A 20237-nucleotide genomic window follows, 5' to 3' on the forward strand; every position below is an offset into this window, starting at 1 on the left:
GCTCCATTGAATCTTCACATAAGGAATAATTTGATGTCGTAACACCTGATCCTTTTTGCCAACAATTCGTACTGGATATTCTTCATAAGTCAGATCCTTCTGAAGTTGCAAAGGTTCATAACTCACCACATGACTTGGATCTGGAATATACTTTCTCAACATTGATACATGAAACACATTATGTACACCAGATAAAGCCGGCAGTAATGCTAACCGATATGCAACGTCTCCAATCCTGTCTAAAATTTCAAAAGGGCCAATATACTTTGGACTCAACTTACCACGAACTCCAAATCTCATGATACCTTTAGTAGGAGAAACTCTCAGAAAAACATGATCGTCTATTTGAAATTCTAGCTCCCTTCTTCTATTATTAGCATAACTCTTTTGCCTGTTCTGAGCTGTACGAAGCCGTTCTTGGATCATGTGTACTTTTTCCACTGTCTGTTGCACTATTTCTGGTCCCAACAATTTTCTTTCTCCCACCTCATCCCAACAAATGGGCGACCTGCATTTTCTTCCATATAATACCTCAAAAGGAGCCATCTGAATGCTTGCTTGGTAACTATTATTATAAGCGAACTCAACCAATGATAAGTGATTATCCCATGCACCACCCAAGTCCATAACACAAGCCCTTAACATATCCTCTAGGATCTGTATGGTTCATTCTGATTGTCCGTCAGTTTGAGGATGAAAAGCTGTACTGAAATTTAACTTGGTACCAAGGGCTTTATGAAGGTTCTTCCAAAATTGAGAAACAAATCTACTATCTCGATCTGACATAATAGTAACTGATACTCCATACAGTCGTACTATCTGCTCTATATACAAACCTGCCAATCTTTCTAAGGAAAGATCAATTCGAAAGGGTAAGAAATGCGCTGATTTCGTCAATCGATCAACAATTACCCATATAGCATTATTATTCTGAAATATTTTAGGTAACCCAGTTACAAAATCTATAGTAATATGCTCCCATTTTCACTGAGGAATTAGAAGAGTCTGCAATGGTCCTGCTGGTCTTTGATGTTTGGCTTTTACTTGTTGACGTACCAAACATTGGGCTACAAAGTGTGCAATATCCCTTTTCATACCAGACCACCAAAAATTTCTTTTTAAATCTTGATACATTTTTGTGCTTCCAGGGTGAATGGTGTAAGCCGAACGGTGAGCCTCCTTCAGAATCTCGTCCCTTAATCCTGGGATCTTGGAAACACATAGTCTGTTATCGAACCTCAATGACCCATCCTCATGTGTCCAAAATTTTGTCTGTATACCGGATTCCACTGCTTCTATGACCTTTTGTAACTCTGAATCCTTCTTTTGAGCTGTCTTAATCCTTTCAATCAAAGTAAGCTGTGGTATAAAATTTACAAGTTGAACTTGAGGATCACGTAGGTGTATTTCAATTCCTGATTTCTCCAAATCTAGCAATATAGGCTTTTGTGAGGTAATTAGAGCAGCCAATTCACCAGAGGATTTCCTACATAGAGCATTGGCCACAACATTTGCCTTTTCAGGATGATAATTTATTGTCAAGTCATAGTCCTGCAATAGCTCCAACCACCTTCTTTGTCTCAAATTTAACTCTTTCTGAGTAAAGATATATTTTAAACTTTTATGATTTATAAAAATCTCGTAATGCTCTCCATATAAATAATGCCTTCATATTTTTAAAGAAAAAACCACAGCTGCTAATTCTAAGTCATGAGTAGGATAATTTCGCTCATATGACTTCAATTGTTGAGAGACATAAGCTATCACCTTTCCTTTTTGCATCAGAACACAATCGAGACCCTTACGAGAAGCATCGCTATAGATAGTGAAACCTTCTGTTCCGGATGGAATGGTTAAGATTGGAGCAGTCACTAATCATCTTTTTAACTCTTGAAAGCTTTGCTCGCATTCATCTGTCCATTCAAACTTTACTTATTTCTGTGTTAGACGAGATAGAGGCATAGCAATACAAGAGAAACCTTCCACAAATCTTCGATAGTAGCCAGCCAATCCCAAAAAGCTACGTACCTTCGATACTTTAGTAGGTCGGCTCCAGTCGACTACTGCCTCCATTTTCTTTGGGTCAACTGAAATACCGTCCCTGGAGATGACGTGCCCGAGGAAAGTAACACTGTTCATCCAAAATTCATATTTTTGTAGTTTTGCATACAGCTTCTTTTTCTTCAAAATTTTAATACAATCCTCAGATGTTCTTCATGCTCGAGTGAGCTTTTTGAGTAAATTAGAATATCATCAATAAATACAACTACAAATTGATCTAAGTATGATGCAAACACTCGATTCATAAGATCCATGAAGGCTGCTGGTGCATTGGTCAAACCAAAGGGCATGACTAAAAACTCATAATGCCTATATCTAGTCCGAAAGGTTGTTTTTGATATATCTTCAGATTGTATCTTCAATTGATGGTAGCCCGAACGAAGATCAATTTTTGAGAAGACCTGTGCCCCTTGCAACTGATCAAACAAATCATCAATTCGTGGTAAAGGATATTTATTTCGCACTGTTATCTTATTTAATTCTCGATAGTCTATGCAAAGCCGAAGGCTACCATCTTTCTTCCTTACAAAAAGTACGGGAGCTCCCCAAGGTGATACACTAGGTCTGATAAATCTTTTGTCCAACAGTTCTTGTAATTGCTTTTGTAATTTCTTCAACTCTGCTGGAGCCATTCGATAAGAGATTTTAGAAACTGGACTAGTGTCCGGAATCAAGTCAATAGAAAACTCAATCTCTCGATCAGGAGGTAGTCCAGGCAGGTCATGTGGAAGAACATCAAAAATTCCTTCACAATAGGAATATCCTGTAACTTGAGCTTATTATCTTGAGTGTCTAATACAGTGGCTAGAAATCCTTCACATCCTTTTCTAAGAAATTTCTGGGCACGGATAGCTGAGATAAACTTCTGGGGAAAGAAGGGTTTAGTATTCTTAAAACTAAACTCTGACTGATCTGAAATTTGAAACCTTATTGTCTCTTTGAAGCAATCAACTGTAGCATGATATGCTGCTAACCAATCCATCCCCAAGATTAGATCAAAGTCCTTCATCTCTAAGACTAATAAGTCTGCTTTCATCTCCCTATCTTCAATACTCAGTATACAATTTTGCAAATTGAATTAACCAAGATCACCTCTCCACTTGGTGTGCAGACACAGAGATCATTTTCTAAAGGTGTAGCAGACATCTCATTGGTCTTCTTAATAAAACTAGTTGCTATAAAAGAGTGGGTAGCTCCAGGATCAAATAGAGCATAGACATCGTTGGATGCTAATTTAATCATACCTGTCAGATATTTACATAATATTCATTTATCATCCAAGGCTATATTTCTATATATATCTAAGCATATAATATTTTCTGACATGTATACTAAAAGAAATAGGAGGGTCGATTCAGTACCTGTCACCACTGAGTTAGAAGCATTAGCATCCTGTTGTGTAAGTGCATAGACTCGTCCTTGGGTTCTTATCTTTTGTTGTCCCCCATCTTGTCTTTGTACACTTGGGGTGCCCGATTTGCAGGGATATTCTGATAATTTTGAGGCATCTGCTGACTCTGTAATCCTCCTCCACTGCGGTATACAATTACTTTATGACCATCTCGTCCATATTTGTAACATTGTCTCCCGGGCCACGTGCAATCTCGTCTAAAATGAGGTCCTCCACACCTATAACATATAAGGCTCCCTTGAGGTTGTACTTTACCTTCAGTGGCAGTTTGGCTTGGTTTTGGGGTCTTTGATTTGAAGGCTCTGATACTTTGATCTTGAGAATCAATTGCTCGACCCCTTTTCTTCATACTTTTCTCTCTTGCTACTTGAGCATCATTAAGTCCTTTTTCTATTATTAAGCATTTGTTGACAACTTCTTTATAAGTGGGCAGCTCAAATGCAGTCACTAATTGTTGGATTTTATCCCTTAATCCATTCTCAAAATTTCTGGCTCGAACATTTTTCTCAGCTATCAATGCAGGGGCATATCTTGACAATTCTTCAAATTTGGCTGCATATTGAGCAACTGTCATGTGGCCCTGTACCAGTCGATCAAACTCTCGAAATTTTTGGAGTCGGATACTCTGAGAAAAATACTTCTCATAAAAGACCTTTCTAAATTCTTCCCATGTAAAAGGTACATCATTTGGCCCCATCTTTTCAATTTTCATCTCCCACCAATCGGCTGCCTCACCTTGTAACATAAAAGTGGCAAAAGTGACCTTATCTTTAGCAGTACATCTCAAAGCATGAAAAACTTTCTCTATTGCTTTTAGCCAGCTTTCAGCTTCCATAAGATCTGAGGTCCCTGAGAATGCTGGTGGTGCATACTTTTTGAAATCTAATAAATTGATTTGATGTTCATACTGATTTTCAGCTCCTTGTTGCTGTTGGGACTGTTGCTCCTGAAATATTTATTGTATGATCTGCTGTTGTTGTCCTTGTTGCACCTCCAATATCCTCCTCATATCTTCCTCACAGCCACTTGTTGTTGAACCAGTACTTGCATTAACTAAGCTGCAGTAACTTGTTCCCCAAGTTGAATTTCAGGTTCTCTTGGAGTTTCTTCCCGAGAGTGACCTCTGCAGGCTCAGTAGGATATTCTTGTTGTGGTGCATCATCATCCGATGAGGGTGGAGCATTTTCTTATTGTATAGCTGGATCCCAAGCATTAGAGCCATCCGCAAAATGAGTAGGTCTCCGATTTCGTCCACGCTCAGTCCCTCGTGCCATGTCAACCTATACAGTTTCACTTTAGTCAGGAATTTAAGAAAAATATCTCATATTAGTCAATTTTCTTCTAAAAGTCTACCCGTTTACTTTCTCTCTGAAATGAACCTTAGGATTCCTAAACCTAGGCTCTGATACCACTTTGTCACATCCCGAATCCAGTACCTGAGTTGGGCACGTGACACGACCACACAAATCCTAGAGCAGCGCCCTGAGGATCATATAAGGCCTAAATAATTTTAACACTTCAAATTTTAAATAATCAAGTAAATTCCAAATCAATAAATCGAGTCACAACTTCAAATCAAATGTAAACTTGTTCAATACAATTATTCAAATGTTCATTGATAACAGAGAATTTAAACTAATTGAACTACTAAAGGCTTCAGTTCTTATTTGCTCTCATCCAAACCATCCAAACTAAGCATCCTATGAGTCTGAAAAAAAATATGAAGGAAATATGAGCTTCTCTAACTCAGTAAGAAACACTACATATGTACATCAAGCTAGTAGATAAAATTAATATTTCTAAAACTGATACAATTTGTGAAGACTCATATGTATATAATAACTGAAATATTGTCATAAATATACATTTAATAATATGGATCATCGTATATCATCAAGTAAAATCTTCACTCATTATTGAATTACAAGTTATATATTTCATCTTTTCACATCTTCAATTGACAATCTTTTATCCCTTTTTGGCTTTGGACTAACCAGGATCATGCGACGATCTTTTATTCGGATCGATTTCTGTGATCTTCCTTGGATCGAACTATTTATGATCTTTCTCGGATCAAAGTGGCCATGATCTTTCTCGGATCAAATCATTCATGATCTTTCTCGGATCAACTTATTCATGATCTTTCTCGGATCAAATTCTTCCACACATAAGCCTGTGGGGGCTGTCCCAGGCATAAGCTCCTGGCCGGCTATCCACATGACAAGGTCAGTCCAAACCATATTTTCTTTTTTTTTTTTTTTTTTTCATGGATGTATAATATTAATCAATTCAAATTTTGCAGTGTACTCAAAAACAAACATGTCATAACTATATAACCATGCCATCATATGTATTGATAAAAATATATTCATGCTCGCAATCACATAAATAAATAACAGTATTTCACATATGGTAAATTCATCGATCTCAAATCCAACGATGCAAAACTAACAGTAAAATAGTATATACATGTGATGATGATCATGTATAATGATTCTTACGTCGATCAATGATAAATCAAATTCACAACCTTATAGTCTGAAAATCAAAATCCTACTCGTTGTCCCCTTGATCGTTGGACTGTTCTCCTATCAAACAAATCAATTTAACCAAATTAATTTTCTAAAAAAAAATTAAATATTGAGCTTTATCGGGACTCTTACCTATGTCCCCTTTTTTTTATTTATTTTTTTTATTTATTATATATATATGTTTATATATATATATATAATTTAATTTTTATTTAGAGAATAGAGAAGAGGTTTCTTCTCCTCTTCCCCACGATCAAAACAGGGGACCCGATCTCTTTTCGAGTGCCTCCCCCTCATCCAGCCAGGTAGGCCATCTCTGGCCACCCTCCCCGGCAACCTCAACGACGGCGAGGCTACCGTCCTAGTGGCAGCCCCACCCCTCCTTGTTGTCAGCGGCGGAAGGAGAGAACAACGCAAAAAGGGGTGTCCATATTTGAGCCCGAACCGGCATCTCGCCGGCTTCCAAGCACACTGATGGCCGGAGGATCAATTCGAAAAGAAGGAAGAAGGAACGTACCTTGTTCCGACGGCCAAAAATAGCTCTGACGGTCCTTCTCTTCCGATCAATCGCTCGCGACATTCTCTTGAAAAAAATCTCTCAATCCCTTTAATTTCTTCGAAATTTTTTGTTGTAAAATCCTTAGGAGAAAGGGGGTCTTTATAGGGAAGGTTTTCTACCCTAGTCGGACTCTTCGAGTTTGATTTCATCGGAAACGGGAAGGAAGAAGACTCCGATTAGGAGTCTTCCTCTTTCTGTAAATTTTTTTTTTCGTTGGCCATCAAGGGTTACAGGCCCAAGAATCTGGGCTGTTACAAAATCTCTGTCACGCCCCGAACCCAACACCCGGGTCGGATACGTGATGGCCGCACACTCCTTAGAGCAAGCCCTAAAGAATATGCAAGGTCAAATTAAATCATTACAATCTTATCAACCATAATATTTAATTTCAACAATAATTCATAAAACTTGCATAATTACAATTAACATTCCTTCAATCCTCTGATCAAGTATCAACGGTACTCTATCTATGCATCCGCTCACTCACAAATCATACCATAGCCAACCATGGACATCTTGTAACTCTGAGAAGAAAAGAAAGATAAAGGGGTGTGAGCTTTACAGCCCAGTAAGAATTCCCATATCACACTGATATAGTAATATAGTCTGAAAATAAGGATAAGCAATAAAATATAAAATCTCATGTTCAATGTCCAGAATAATGCAAACATTCATAAATTTTTGTCTTGTCAAAATAGATGCATCATCATATATTAACAGGTGAAACACTTTTGTTCAACAATTGTTTCATGTTTTATCTTTCATTTCTCCTTTCATAATCACATGATTTTTAACAGTTTTCTTCTGGCTCTGGACTATCCAAGTCTATACCTCAGTCATCATCCGGATCGAATCCATTTAAAAAGTCTTTCAAGACTGTCCCAGGATGAGCTCCTGGCCGACTGTCCCACGTACCAAAGCCCGTGAGAGGCTGTCCCAGGCATAAGCTCCTGGCGGCTGTCTCAGGCATGAGCTCCTGGCCGGCTGATCCACCTGTAAGCCAGTGGGGGCTGTCCCAGGCATAAGCTCCTGGCCGGCTGTTCCACATGACAAGGCTAGTCCATACCATATATCTCTTTCTTTTCATTTAATCATTATGTGTTGATTTCATCAATCAATTTTGTCTTGCATTATGATCAATTCAGATATGTCATATCCATATAATCATACCATCAATCTCTGATACATATATATTGACATAATATACTCATGCTCAAAATCAAATAACAGTATCTCAGGTATAATAAATTCATCGATCTCAAATCCGACGATGCAAAAACCAACGATGCAAGACCAATAGTAAAATAGCATATATAATAGTGATCATGTACATAGATTCTTACCTTTACCGGTGACTGATCCAAATACAGAAATCAATGTTCTTCTTTGATTTATGAATTTTTTTAACAAAATATTCCACTCGATATCATTTGCAGATGATCATCTCTTCGTAACCCTGATTAATATAAAAATCACATATGGAGAAAATTACCGATAATCGACCTGATAACACAAATCTAGGATCTCTCTTAGGATTAACCAAAATTAGGATTTACCTAAGTATCTGGATCCTCCACTGATCCATAAGACTTCTAGAGAGAGAAAATCCATGAAGAGAGAGAAAATTCTACAGAGAGAAAGTAGAGAGAGAAAGTGGAGAGAGAAACCTTCGTATCCTTCCGATGAGGCACTCATGATCGAGATCATCACAGGTCCTATCAGGGTGACTCAATATGAATCAAGTGTTACAAATTTCGAATAGGATCAGTTGGGATCAGATCTATCGCACGAATTTCGGAGCAATCTCAAATCATCTTATTTTCATCTTCAAGTTTATTCTAGGGTTCATGATGCAATCAGAGAGGAAGAAAAGATCCTAGAGAGACAAAATTCGTAAAGAGAGAGAAAAGTCTAGAGAGAGAATCTAGAGAGAGAAAATGTAGAGAGAGAAGGTAGAGAGAGGAGAGAGAAAAGAGAGAGAAAGAAGAGAGAAAGGAGAGAGAGGAAAATTCTCTCCTTCTTCTTCTTTTTATTTTATTTTATTTTATTTTTATTTTTCTCTTTCTCTTTTTTCTTTTTTTTTTCTTTTTTTTTTTTGCGTTTTCCTTTTCTTTTTCTTTTTCTTTTTTTCTTTTCTTTTTCTTTTCTTCTTCTTCTTCCTTTCTTCTTTTCTTCCCGCGGCCTCCCTTGGCTGAAACAGGGGAGGACCGTGAGGTCCCCCTCGGTGGCTTGGCCTCCGGCGGGGTGGCGGCCTGGCCGGAGATCCAACAACGGCCGGCGATGGGGTTCGGCCGGCGGCTCTTTTTTTTTTTTTTCGAAAAACAGGGGATCCGTCCCCTTTCTTCATGAACTCCGACCATTGGCCGGTCGCCGGTGGCCAAGGCTTTCAGGGAAGGAAGAGAGATATATGGGAGTCCGATCTCGGGGATGGGACGCCGCAACCGGCGGCGTCGGTGGCCGGAAAAGAGAGGAAAAGGTTCGGCCGAAACAGAGCAAAACAGGATTCACTATTTTCAAGGATTTTCCGACGATCCTGACGGCCGGCGAGGAGTTTAAAAACATGGGAAGAAAGAGAAGAGAGAGAGGAAGAAAGATTGAACTCTTACCTGAACTCCGGGGGCTTCTTTGACCTTCAATTTCCGACGAACACGAGAAGAGGCTGCCGTGGCTTCTTCGGAGAAAAGGAGAGAAATCGGGCTCGAAGATCACCGGTGGAGGGTCTTGAGAGAGGGAGAGGCTTATTTATAGGGGATCCTAGAGTTCTAAAAGGCCTAGAGTTCTTCTCCGATCGGGATTCATCGGAGAAGAAAACTCCTTTCGGGAGTCCTCCTTCCGTCCCTTTTTTTTTTTTTTATTTATCTGGGTTATTACAATGTCATTCAGAAAAACCAGTGGGAAGATGTTGTCTAAATTTTCTGGTCATGTATACATAACAAAGATTTACCTAGTCGAAAGCAGATGTGGGATTAAACGTATATCTTCCTCTCGGAGGGATACGAGCCAATTTCCCTCCCAGCTGTTGGCTTTTTTTTTTTTTTTTTTAATTAGTTAACATAGGAAATTCAAATCAAATACTTTCAAATGCAGAAAGACAGGAAAGCTTCTAAAACTGGGGCGAAGTTCATTTACGTCCAACGCAAGTTTATGCCATCGTGAGTAAACGCTAACGTCTTGAGCACCATCACATAAATAAAAGCACGAAAAAGGAAAAAGTTCACCTGAACATAAATTCTAGTTTTAGTTATACGACAGGAATACATGACATACATCACCATAACATCTGAAACTGTAATAGGATAGCCTAGCCAAAGAAATCTTCCATAGAAGTTTTCTAGGGCAATCGTCTCCAACGATGAGATGCTCTATTTGTTGGGAATCCAAACAATATCGCTCTGCGGGAGGAAGTGGCAGATGGGCACCGTCCCGGGCTTGACGTGGAGCAGCTTGAAAGCCACATGCTCGGGATTGTATCCGGCCGTGTCGGTGTGGCATGTAGCCACCCCCTCCACCTTGGTCCCATCCTTCGCGACCATAGACACCTTGAACGCCTCCGCGCTCGTCGTGTGGCAGTAGAACACAGCGTATGGATACTTCTCACCGTGGCAAACCACCGCCTTAGAGCTAGGCTGCTTCTGCACTTTGGATATGCTGTAAACCTGTGTCGGTGTACCCTCCCTATCGACCGCCGTCGACAGGGCTTGGACGTCACGAGTCCCAAGGCTGGACGTGCTGAAATCCACCATGGCCTCGACCGAGGTGGCGCAGTATTTGGTCTCTCCCTCGATCGCCGGCTCCTCGCAGTCTTGAAGGGTCTTCTTCATGGCCTTGGCTTCCATGGAGTAAGGCGTGATGGAGAGGCGGGAAAGGATCTCCGGGAGCTTCGCGGAGGAGAAGGGGATGGAGTCGGCGGCTTGGCGTGGAAGAAGGGTAGCGCCGGCGACGGTCCGGATGAAGTGCAACGTCATCTTGGCACCCGGGTGCAAGTCTTTCTCAAGGAAGAAGACGGTTACGGAGGGATCCGGGATTTGGCTCGGAGTAACGGCGGCGTGCCCGTAATGGGCAAACACGTCGTCTTGTTGGTCCCACTTCTCATCTGCAAACACACCTACAATTACGTAGGAGTTATTGTTAATCATTCATGTTAATTACATGAAGATGGGTCATCCACAATCAAATGATTCGACTAAAATTAAGCAGAGGGTACAGCTAGCAGGAATTGTTAATGAGGCATGTAATCATGGGGTTAGGCTTGGTTGGATTATAGTTCCAGAGCATGAACTAGACTTGTAGTTAATTTCAAGCAGAGCTCATGTTGTTTTAATTTGGAATGTGGTTAGCTTGAGAAATTGCCGGCAGGTCCTGTCCTCACGGGAGCTTCTATTAGCCAAAAAAGAATTCTAATTTAGCCAAATTTTTTTTCTGCTCGATGGCCATTAAATTTTGTTTCGCTGCCCATGTATAAAGCAAAAAGAAAGAACATTGACCAAACAGGTACGAGCGTCTCTGAAATATGCACAACAGGGATTAGGCTTGTAGCCTGATTAATTATTTCCGCGAAACAAGTAAATGGCGGTTAATTTAAGGGCTAGAGTATTCCATTGCCCTTCCCTCTAAATATGTCATCCCTAATTAATCTCAACAGTTAGACACTGTCACAATATTTATTAGTTGTTCAAGCGCTTCTTTTATGTTTCTGTTCTAGGAAAATTACAAGAAACACTCCATATTTAAATTTGTGGATCGGTAGGGATATAACACAATTAATTAGCTTGAAAATAATATACTTTTACCAAATAATAAATAAAACTATCGAGTTAATTTTATAAAAATAAATATAACTAATCGGTCAGTTTAGGCTTAAGTTAGATCGAGACCAGGACGTGTCACATCGTGGATGGCACTTGGCATGGGAGTGTTGGGCAAGACTGACTTCCAGTAGACATCTGCAGGCAAAGCAGCATGATATGCTTCTACTGCAACCTGAAACAAAAAATTGTTCCCCAGATTAGACCACCATGGATAGAGTAAGAAATAGACGGGGATGGAATAGATAGCTAGAAATCCTCGCTGTTACGCTCACCAAAAAGAACAAAAGAAAAACTAGGAAACAAGCCATGGATGAGGAAACCAAGAGTGGAACACTAAAGCTGAGAAGGTAGCTAGAGAAGCTGGTGCACATGGAATGCCAGTACATTTGGGATGGATTTATAGAGGAGTCCAGGGGCTCACCACGAAGAAGAACCACAAGCATCATACTGCCCGAGATCCAATTATTGTGCTGCCCGGCTGCCCTTGTGCCCAGTGCAAGGCGGCTTGGGTTGTCTTGTGCGCAGTGCAAGGTGGCTTGGGTTGTCTTGTGCGCAGTGATAAACACGTGGATATTATCTTCTTGTTCCCAACTTCTATTTCCTCAACGAGCAGGGGCAGCATAACACAATATCTCGCATAAAAAATTACTTTTTTTTGTTGGAAGAAGAGTAATGGAGTTGGGCCTCCCACGTTATTATTTTTAAAATTCGGGTGTGAATCGCGAGGAGGGGACAGACGTGGACCGTGTGCAAGAGGCTGACACACGGTTACACATACAAAGTTATTTTTTTTTTTTTTTTTTTTTTTTTTTTTTGTGATCGCGGGAGGGACAGACGTGGACCGTGTGCAAGAGGCTGACACACGGTTACCACATACAAAGTTACTATTAAGTTTGGTATACATTTTCGATCCTGTCCTCATCAATTTTCGGGATAAATCGGTTACTCAATATGGCATTAGAGTTCAACTTTGCTGGAGATTATTCCCTCCATACTAATTATTTATTTGACGGGCAACGCATTACCCATCTCACAGTTAATCTCGTCTATCTCGAAGGACGTACGGCTAGCATGCCAACTATGTGTCACTGACTTTTTCCCTATCAACTACAGATAATGTCTTAGTTGATTTTTTGACCCTCCAGTGAGATGCCAGCTAAAATAAGAGCAACAAGAGAGCAGCAGATCCTAACTATTTTTCTGTGAGGTTTTTGTATCACTAGAGCAGTATTGTCCATGAATTATATTGTCATGCTCTTTTGTGCCTTGGTATTCCTTTCAAGCCCCTAATTAAATTCGTGCAACGGTGTGGACTTCTTGTCTCAACATTTTTCTTTTTCTTCCTAAAGAAATCTCAACATTTTTTGATGGTAAGATCTAAGTGGCTTTCTATTGATGGCACATTGAAATTTATGTTGTTCAATTTAGCAAAAGAAAAAAAAAAATTATGTAGAGAGGACTTCTTTAGTTCCACATTGGTTAGAGTCAAGAGAGAGCATGGTTTATATAGATTGAAACCTTCTCTCCCAAGTGAGACGCCTTTTAAAGGACAAAACCGTGAGACTCTAAATGACCAAGACCCATTAAAACCTAATGCCCATTGAAACTCAAAAGATGGTCATGAGTCAAAGCGGACAATACTTCACGTATATGGAGATCTAGAGTTAGGAGGGAGCTTATATAGATTGAAACCTTCTCTCTCTCCCAAGTGAGGCGCACAACTCCTCTTTGATCCATAACCGCACCTTTTAAAGGGCAAAATCACGTATGCGAAGATTCGACTCCAACTGCACCTTTTTAAAGGGCAAAATCATATATGCGAAGATTCGACTCCTCCTTGATCCATAACCGCAACAATACCAACCAGCAAGATTCCCATTCCAATTAACAGCACCTTATGCCCAGCAAATTGAATTGTTTCTGCACTGATTAGCAATGATAATACTTGAAATACAAACTTTTGGAGCAGCTCTTCCCAATAATTGTGGTCCGACAGGTGATGGCTGTCCCGGTCATTGCCAAGATTCCCCTGCCATGACTGATTGGTGCGGCATGCTAGTGGATCGAAAAAGTTGAAAGCTACAGATGTGTATGCTGTAATTAAAAATTAAGAATCGTGATGTATAGATACCAGGATCTTTCAAATGGATTTGGAATTTGATTGCAGCTCCAAGAATCATGTTATTCGGGTGGAAAATCAATTTGGGTATATCAATACAATTTCATAAAAACTCATATATATATATATATATATATATATATATATATATATATATAATAACTCAAATACTGACTTAAACATGCATTGAATAAATAATAGATCATCATATACTATCAAGTGATGTCTTTGTTCAACATTAATCTACATGATCTTAATATCTGATTCATCTTTCCACAACTTCAGTTTGATAATCTTTTATCCTTTTTGATTTTGGACTAACCAAGACTATACCTGAATCTCTATCCGATCAAATTTTCACTCATAAACCTATCAAAACTGTCCCAGGTATGAGCTCCTGGCTGGCTGTCCCATATATGAAAATCCGTGAGGGCTGTCTCAGACATAAGCTCCTGACAAGCTGCCTCAGACATGAGCTCCTGGCCGACTGATCTACTATAAGTTCGTGAGGCTGTCTCAGACATAAGCTCCTAACAGACTGTCCAAGGCATAAGCTCCTGATGGGCTGTTCCACATAACGAGGTTAGTCCAAACCATAACTTTTTTTTTATGAAATTATAATACGTTGATTTTATTAATCAACTTCAATTTGCAGTATGATTAAGACAAATATATCATACCCATATAATCATATCATCAATCACTGATACATATATATTGACATAACATACTCATGCTAAAAAATCATATAAGCAAATAATGATGTCTCAAACATGTAAATTCATCAATCACAAATTCGACGATGCAAAATCAACGATACAAGGCCAACGATAAAATAACATATATAATGATAATTATGTATACGGATTCTTACTTTTATCGATGATCGATCTAAATACAGAAATCGATGAGCTCCTCAATCTATAAATCCAAAATTAAAATATTTTGCTCGATATCTTTTTGTACAATAATTGTATCTTTACATGATCAGGATCAAATATAAAAATCATATATATGAAAAAGTTACAGATAAACGATCCTAATGATATAAATCTAGGATCTCTCCTAGGATCAACTAAGATTGGGATTACTTAAGTATCTGGACCCTTCACTGGTCCATAAAACTCCTAGAGAGAAAATCCATGAAGAGAGAAAATTCTAAAGAAAGTAAATGGAGAAATTAGAGGAGAAAGTGGGTTTTTTAGAGAGAGAAAGTGGAACTCAACTCAGAGAGAATGGAGCGGGGGAAGAGAGGAAAATTTTTTTTTTTCCAAGAAATAGAGGACCCACCCGCTTCCCTTCTTCTTCACAGAAGAGGAGATTAAGTTCCCTCCCTGGTTCCAGTCACATGGGAGGCTCTCCTCCCATCTTGCCAGCTCGTGGCCGGAGAAGCAGACCACGGCGGTGACCAGAGACACAGGTCCGGCGACCAACGATCAATGACGGCAATGGAAAAAATCTAAAAGAAAGGTCGGTAAGACAACTCGAAATAGGGAAAATTAGAATTGGATTTTTTTTTTCATGAAAACGTCGGGCACTAATTAGTTAAAATCCAAGCTTTAGAGACTATGGGAGACTGAGGGAAACATGATTGATGAGATCACTGGCTTTTAATGGATTTGAATCTGATTTCTGGCGGCCAAAACAATGAAGAATCACCGGTGAGTTGGGAGAAAATCAACAGGCTTTTGGTGACGATTTTAGGAGGAAAAGTTTAGAGATCAATTTAAGTAGACCTTGATAAGAGAGGTTTTTGAGTTGGATTTAAACTCAATATTCCGCATTGATTTGGAGTTCTAATTGGTGAAGAACTCCTGGAGTTCTTCCGTGTTTCCCCTACCTTGCACGTGCTGGTCAAACAAGTCTTTTTCTTTTTCTTTTTTTTTTTTTTCACTTGGAGATCTGTGCTTGTGATGAGGTTGGGGTTAAGTTGGTTGAGCCTGGTTGAGCCGGGTATTACACTTATTGAGAAAGGAAATGCAACTAGGAGTACAGGCACAACTGGTGCGAATGAGGAATCCACTCGATCTCATGCCACACTTCAGCTTGCCATCAAAAAATCAGGGAATAGTAGCGAATCAAAACCTCTCGAGTAATTGGCAAGCTATCCTTCATCGACCTCGCCGGCGGTGAGCGTGGTGCAGATACTACTGATAATGATAAGCAGACAATGTAGCTTTTTTTATTTTTCAATTTGACATGGCAGCATATTTTAGTTTTGTTGTTATTTAAAAAGCAAAGAATGTACTCTCAGCTGTCTTGACTGAAAATTTAATTTACAATGCAGAATAGAAGGTGCTGAGATTAACAAAAGTTTGCTTGCCTTGAAAGAGTGCATGAGAGCCCTTGATAATGACAAAACCCATATTCCTTTTAGAGGGAGTAAATTGACTGAAGTACTGAGGGATTCATTCATTGGAGACTCCCCCACTGTTATGATATCATGCATTTCTCCAAATTCTGGTTCATGTGAACACACTCTGAACACATCGAGATATGCTGATAGGTGATATTATAATCTGTCAGAAGGATCTTTCATCAGTAACCAATTTAAGAGATTCAACTGCTGCACCCTTGTCTTCTGCTCTATCTGCTTTCTCCAGTCCTGAGGGTAAGAATGTTGAGATTGCTAGTGAAGTCCACAGATTTGTTTGGTCCAGACAAATTGAGAAAGAAACATCTGTCTTACAATGCAGACCATGCCTTCAGTGGTAGAGAAGAGGGGACTTTTGCTTCTTGATATGCTAGTTATTTCAGGGAGCAGACTAAGGGTTCCACAGCTGTAGAGGATTATGATTTCTCTGAGGAGGCATATGAGCAGAACAAACAATCTTGGAAGAAAGGAAAGGCAGATGCATACTCTGCTTCACCTTTGGAGGATAGGGTGAGGAGAGCTGATTCCCGCACGAAGTGGAAGAATGTGCCTGAGGTTGATGCCAACGATTTGCACTCAGATGATGATCTGAATGCCCTTTTGAAGATAGGAGCACTATCAGAATTTCTTAATGCTTGTATTCTGTCAGCTTTTCAACATTTTGATATGTAAAAAATGGTATGATTCCAGGAAGCGGAGGATCTAGTGATGGCTTATAGGAGACAAGTTGAGGACACGATAAACATTATCAGGGTGGTACGCCCCATTGAATTGTTAATGTTTGATGTTAAATTATGTGTGAAATGATGATGACGATGGCAATGATGCAGATATTTTCTCTTTTTTTTCTTTTTTTTTTTTTGTGTGTGTGTTGTTTTGGGGGGGGGGGCGCGGGGGAATGGGGTGAAGAAGGTATGCACTGCATCATCAGTTGTCTTGGAAAATGCAACTCAGTTCTAATCATTCTCTGGTCACAGTGTAATACCCGACCCAATTGGGCCTTGAACCAAACCCCCACCCCCATCCCCCCCCCCCAAAAAAAATAGAACGAAGAAGACTCCCGCTGGGAGTCTTCTTCCATCCAAATCATCAGAGGAGAAGTTGGATCTGGAGGAGATTCGACCTCTCCTCCACTCTATAAGACCCCTTCTTCCCCTTCTAAGCAACCCACGATGATCACCGATCTCTCTCTCTCCTTTCTCCTTGGTTTCTCCAATTGAAGTCGAGGCCTCTCGCACCCATGCTCATCAGAAATTGGAGCCGACGACATTACTGAAGTCCGAGGAAAACACCAACCCTTCTTTCTCTCCTTCTTCCTTATCTTCTCGTGGCCTTGGATGCCGGCTTTAGCCATCGGATTTGCCGAAAAATCAGCAAAAGTAAGAACCCCCATTTTACTCTATTCGATTGGGCCATCTCTCTCTCTTTTTTGGCCACCGGCGTCATCGTTTGCAGTGTCTTTCTCCTAGGATAGGATCCTCACCCCTCTACCTATCATTCTCGGAAAGCTTTGGCCGCCAATGATCGGTCAATAACTAAAAAATAAAAGATAAGGGGTGGATTCTCTATTTTTCTGATTTTTCTAAGCTTTCTAACCAATCAAACCTTACCGCTGGCTCTCCCTTGCTCTGTCGCTATTGACTAGATGCTGCCACTTGCTGCCAGACCTTCAGCCATGTCGCCGCCCCTTGTCGGAGCTCGAGCCACCAAGCTCCTCCCTCTGGTCCTCCCTTGTTTGGCCAAGAAAACTCTCTCCTCTCTCTACTTTTCTCTCTAGGTTCTCTCTCTAGATTTTCTCTCTAAAATTTTATCTCTCTAGAGTTTTTCTACTCTCTCTCTTTCTCTCTCTAATTGCATCATAGACCCTAAGATAAACTTGAGATGAAAATAGGATGACCTGAGATTGCTTCAAAATTCGTACAGTACATTAGATTCCAGTCCGATCCTTATTCAAAATTTATAATATCGATCATGGTTAATCCATATTGAGTCACTCTAATATGACCTCTGATGATCTCGATCATGATTGTTTCATTTGAAAGATATGAAGATTCTCTATCCACTTTCTCTCTCCATTTTTTCTCTCTAAAATTTTCTCTTTCTTCATTAATTTTCTCTCTCTAGAAGTCTTATGGACCAATAGAGGGTCTAGATACTTAGACAAATCCCAATTTTGACTTAAGAGAGGTCCTGGATTTATGTTATTAGGATCGTTTATCCATAATTTCTCTATATATGATTTTTATATTTGATCCAGATTATGAAGAGATACAATTGTCTACTTAAGATGTCGAGTAGAATATTTTATTTTTAAAATTCATAAATCAAAGAAGAATACTAATTTTTATGCTTGAATCAGTCACTGGTAAAGATAAGAATTCCTATACATGATCACCATTATATATGCTATTTTACTGTTAGTCTTGTACCATTGATTTTGCATTGTTGAAATTAAGATCGATAAATTTGCTATGTTTGAAACATCATTATTGCTTATGTGATTTTTGAGCATGAGTATGTTATATCAATATATATATATATCAATAATTGATAGCATGATTATATGGGTATGATTTGTTATCGTGATCACACTGCAAATTGAAATGGATTAAAGAAGTCAAAATATTATAATTTTATGAAAATAAAAAGAAAGAGAGATATGGTTTAGACTAGTCTTGTCATGTGAAATAGTCCACCAAGAGCTTATGCTTGGGACAGCCTCCACAGGCTTATGCGTCAAAGAATTTGATTCGAGAAAGATCATGAATATTTGATCTGAGAAAGATCATAGACATTTTGATCCAAGAAAGATCATGAATATTTCGATCCGAGAAAGATTATAAAAATTGATCCGATAAAGATCGTCACATGATCCTGATTAGTCCAAAGTCAGAAAGAAAAAAATTAAAGATCATGTTATAATGAAAAGAGAAATGAAAGACAAGACATGAAATAATTGCTGAACAAAAGTATTTCACCAATTAACATATGATGATGCATCTCTTTTGGCAAGATCGATAATTTATAAATATTTACATTATTTCAGATATTGAACATGAGATTTAATATTTTATTACTTATCCTTATTTTTAGATTATATTATTATATTGGTGTAATATGGAAACTCTTATTAGTCGTAAAGCTCACATCTCTTTATTTTTTTTTCTTCTCAGAGTTACAGGATACTCATGATTGGCTATGGTATGGATTTGTGAGTGACCGGATGTATAGATAAAGTGTCATGATATCTGATCAGAGAATTAAAAAAAATTTAATTATAATTATGCAAGTTTTATTAATTATTATTAAAATTAGATATTATGGATGTTGAGGTTGTAATGAATTATTTTAGGTCTTGCATACTTTTTAGGACTTGCTCTAAGGAGTATGCGGCCTTCACGTATCTGACCCGAGTGTTGGATTCGGAGCGTGACAGAATGGTATCAGAACTTAATTTTAAGATCACTAAAAATTATGAAGTGATATCAAAACTTTATGTATGATTAATAGGATGTGACAGAGTGATATCAGAGAATATAACTTATGTGGTATCAAAACTTTAAGGTTACTAAGGATTGTGACATAAGTGATATCAATACTCTAAAATTATAATCAATAGAGTATGATAGATAAGATCAGAGCTTAAGGTTATGATCATTAAAGATGTAATAAAATGGTATAAAAGATTAGGTTATGATCACTAGATAATATGACTTAAGTGGTATTTGTTTTTAAGATTATAATTATTTAAATTGTGACTTTAGTAATATTTGAACTTAGATTATGATCATGAGGAACATGATAGACATAAAAGAAAAGATTCAATATTTGAATTTCGAAGCAATAGATAGTATGATAAAATTTATACATAAGCGGTATATAATGTCTATAATGGAATTGATAAGTTTTATCTTGGATTTCAATTAGTAGAGTTGACCTAAGTATGAGAAGAGTTGACCCTGAAATGAAGTGTGAGGTATTGATAAGTTGTGTTGAGTATACTCAATAATTTTGGAATGCAAAACTTATATGGTTGAAGATCATGATAACTTTTCTAATTTTGATGATAATTATCCCAACATTATAAATTTTGGACTTATCAAAAGGAAGTTAATTAGGGTATGGTCTAAGAAGGAATTACATCATATGAGAGAGAAATATTTTTAGTATTGAACCTATAAGAGGTAATATATGAACTCAATTTTAGATGAAAAATATACTTAAAATTTATTATGAGAATATGAGATATATGTATTGGTGAAATCTTTGGTTATTTAAAATATCATATTTGGATATGATTTCTTGATCTTTCAAGTTGTATTGAACTTCAAGTCAAAAGATTACTTTTTTAAGTGGATCTAAGTTATTTTGATA

At 38.5% G+C, this 20237-nt stretch overlaps 1 protein-coding gene and 1 long non-coding RNA gene across 3 annotated transcripts; one reads left to right on the plus strand and one right to left on the minus strand.

The window, feature by feature from the left end:
• Positions 1–9775: 9775 nt before the first annotated feature.
• LOC105037616 (BURP domain-containing protein 6) lies at positions 9776–11831 on the minus strand. 2 transcript variants are annotated; one of them, XM_073260350.1, is made up of 3 exons: positions 11643–11831; positions 11437–11542; positions 9776–10655 (listed from the first exon to the last, which is right to left on the minus strand). In XM_073260350.1, exons 1-3 carry the CDS (start codon positions 11814–11816, stop codon positions 9925–9927), a joined length of 1011 nt encoding a protein of 336 aa, XP_073116451.1. In that variant the 5' UTR covers positions 11817–11831; the 3' UTR covers positions 9776–9924. The 2 variants fall into 2 exon arrangements, with proteins under 2 accessions (XP_073116451.1, XP_073116449.1); XM_073260348.1 differs by having other exon boundaries at positions 9776–10667.
• A 2927-nt stretch (positions 11832–14758) lies between these two features.
• On the plus strand, positions 14759–16694 carry LOC140859197 (uncharacterized). The gene is made up of 3 exons (XR_012142660.1): positions 14759–14959; positions 15777–16100; positions 16186–16694. It is a non-coding gene; the product is annotated as an uncharacterized lncRNA (long non-coding RNA).
• The last annotated feature ends 3543 nt before the right edge of the window (positions 16695–20237 follow it).

This window comes from Elaeis guineensis, chromosome 7 (genome assembly GCF_000442705.2).
Source record: "Elaeis guineensis isolate ETL-2024a chromosome 7, EG11, whole genome shotgun sequence".
In the NCBI taxonomy this organism is placed as follows: domain Eukaryota; kingdom Viridiplantae; phylum Streptophyta; class Magnoliopsida; order Arecales; family Arecaceae; genus Elaeis; species Elaeis guineensis.

What these genes read in the sequence shown, in the direction of transcription:
- LOC105037616 (XM_073260348.1), bottom strand. Translation starts at nt 11,816, where the DNA reads ATGATGCTTGTGGTTCTTCTTCGTGGTGAGCCCCTGGACTCCTCTATA. An exon ending in TTTTTCTTTTGTTCTTTTTG is followed by an intron (nt 11,543 to 11,642) that starts GTGAGCGTAACA and finishes TTTTTGTTTCAG; the next exon opens with GTTGCAGTAGAAGCATATCA. An exon ending in CCACGATGTGACACGTCCTG is followed by an intron (nt 10,668 to 11,436) that starts GTCTCGATCTAA and finishes ACGTAATTGTAG; the next exon opens with GTGTGTTTGCAGATGAGAAG.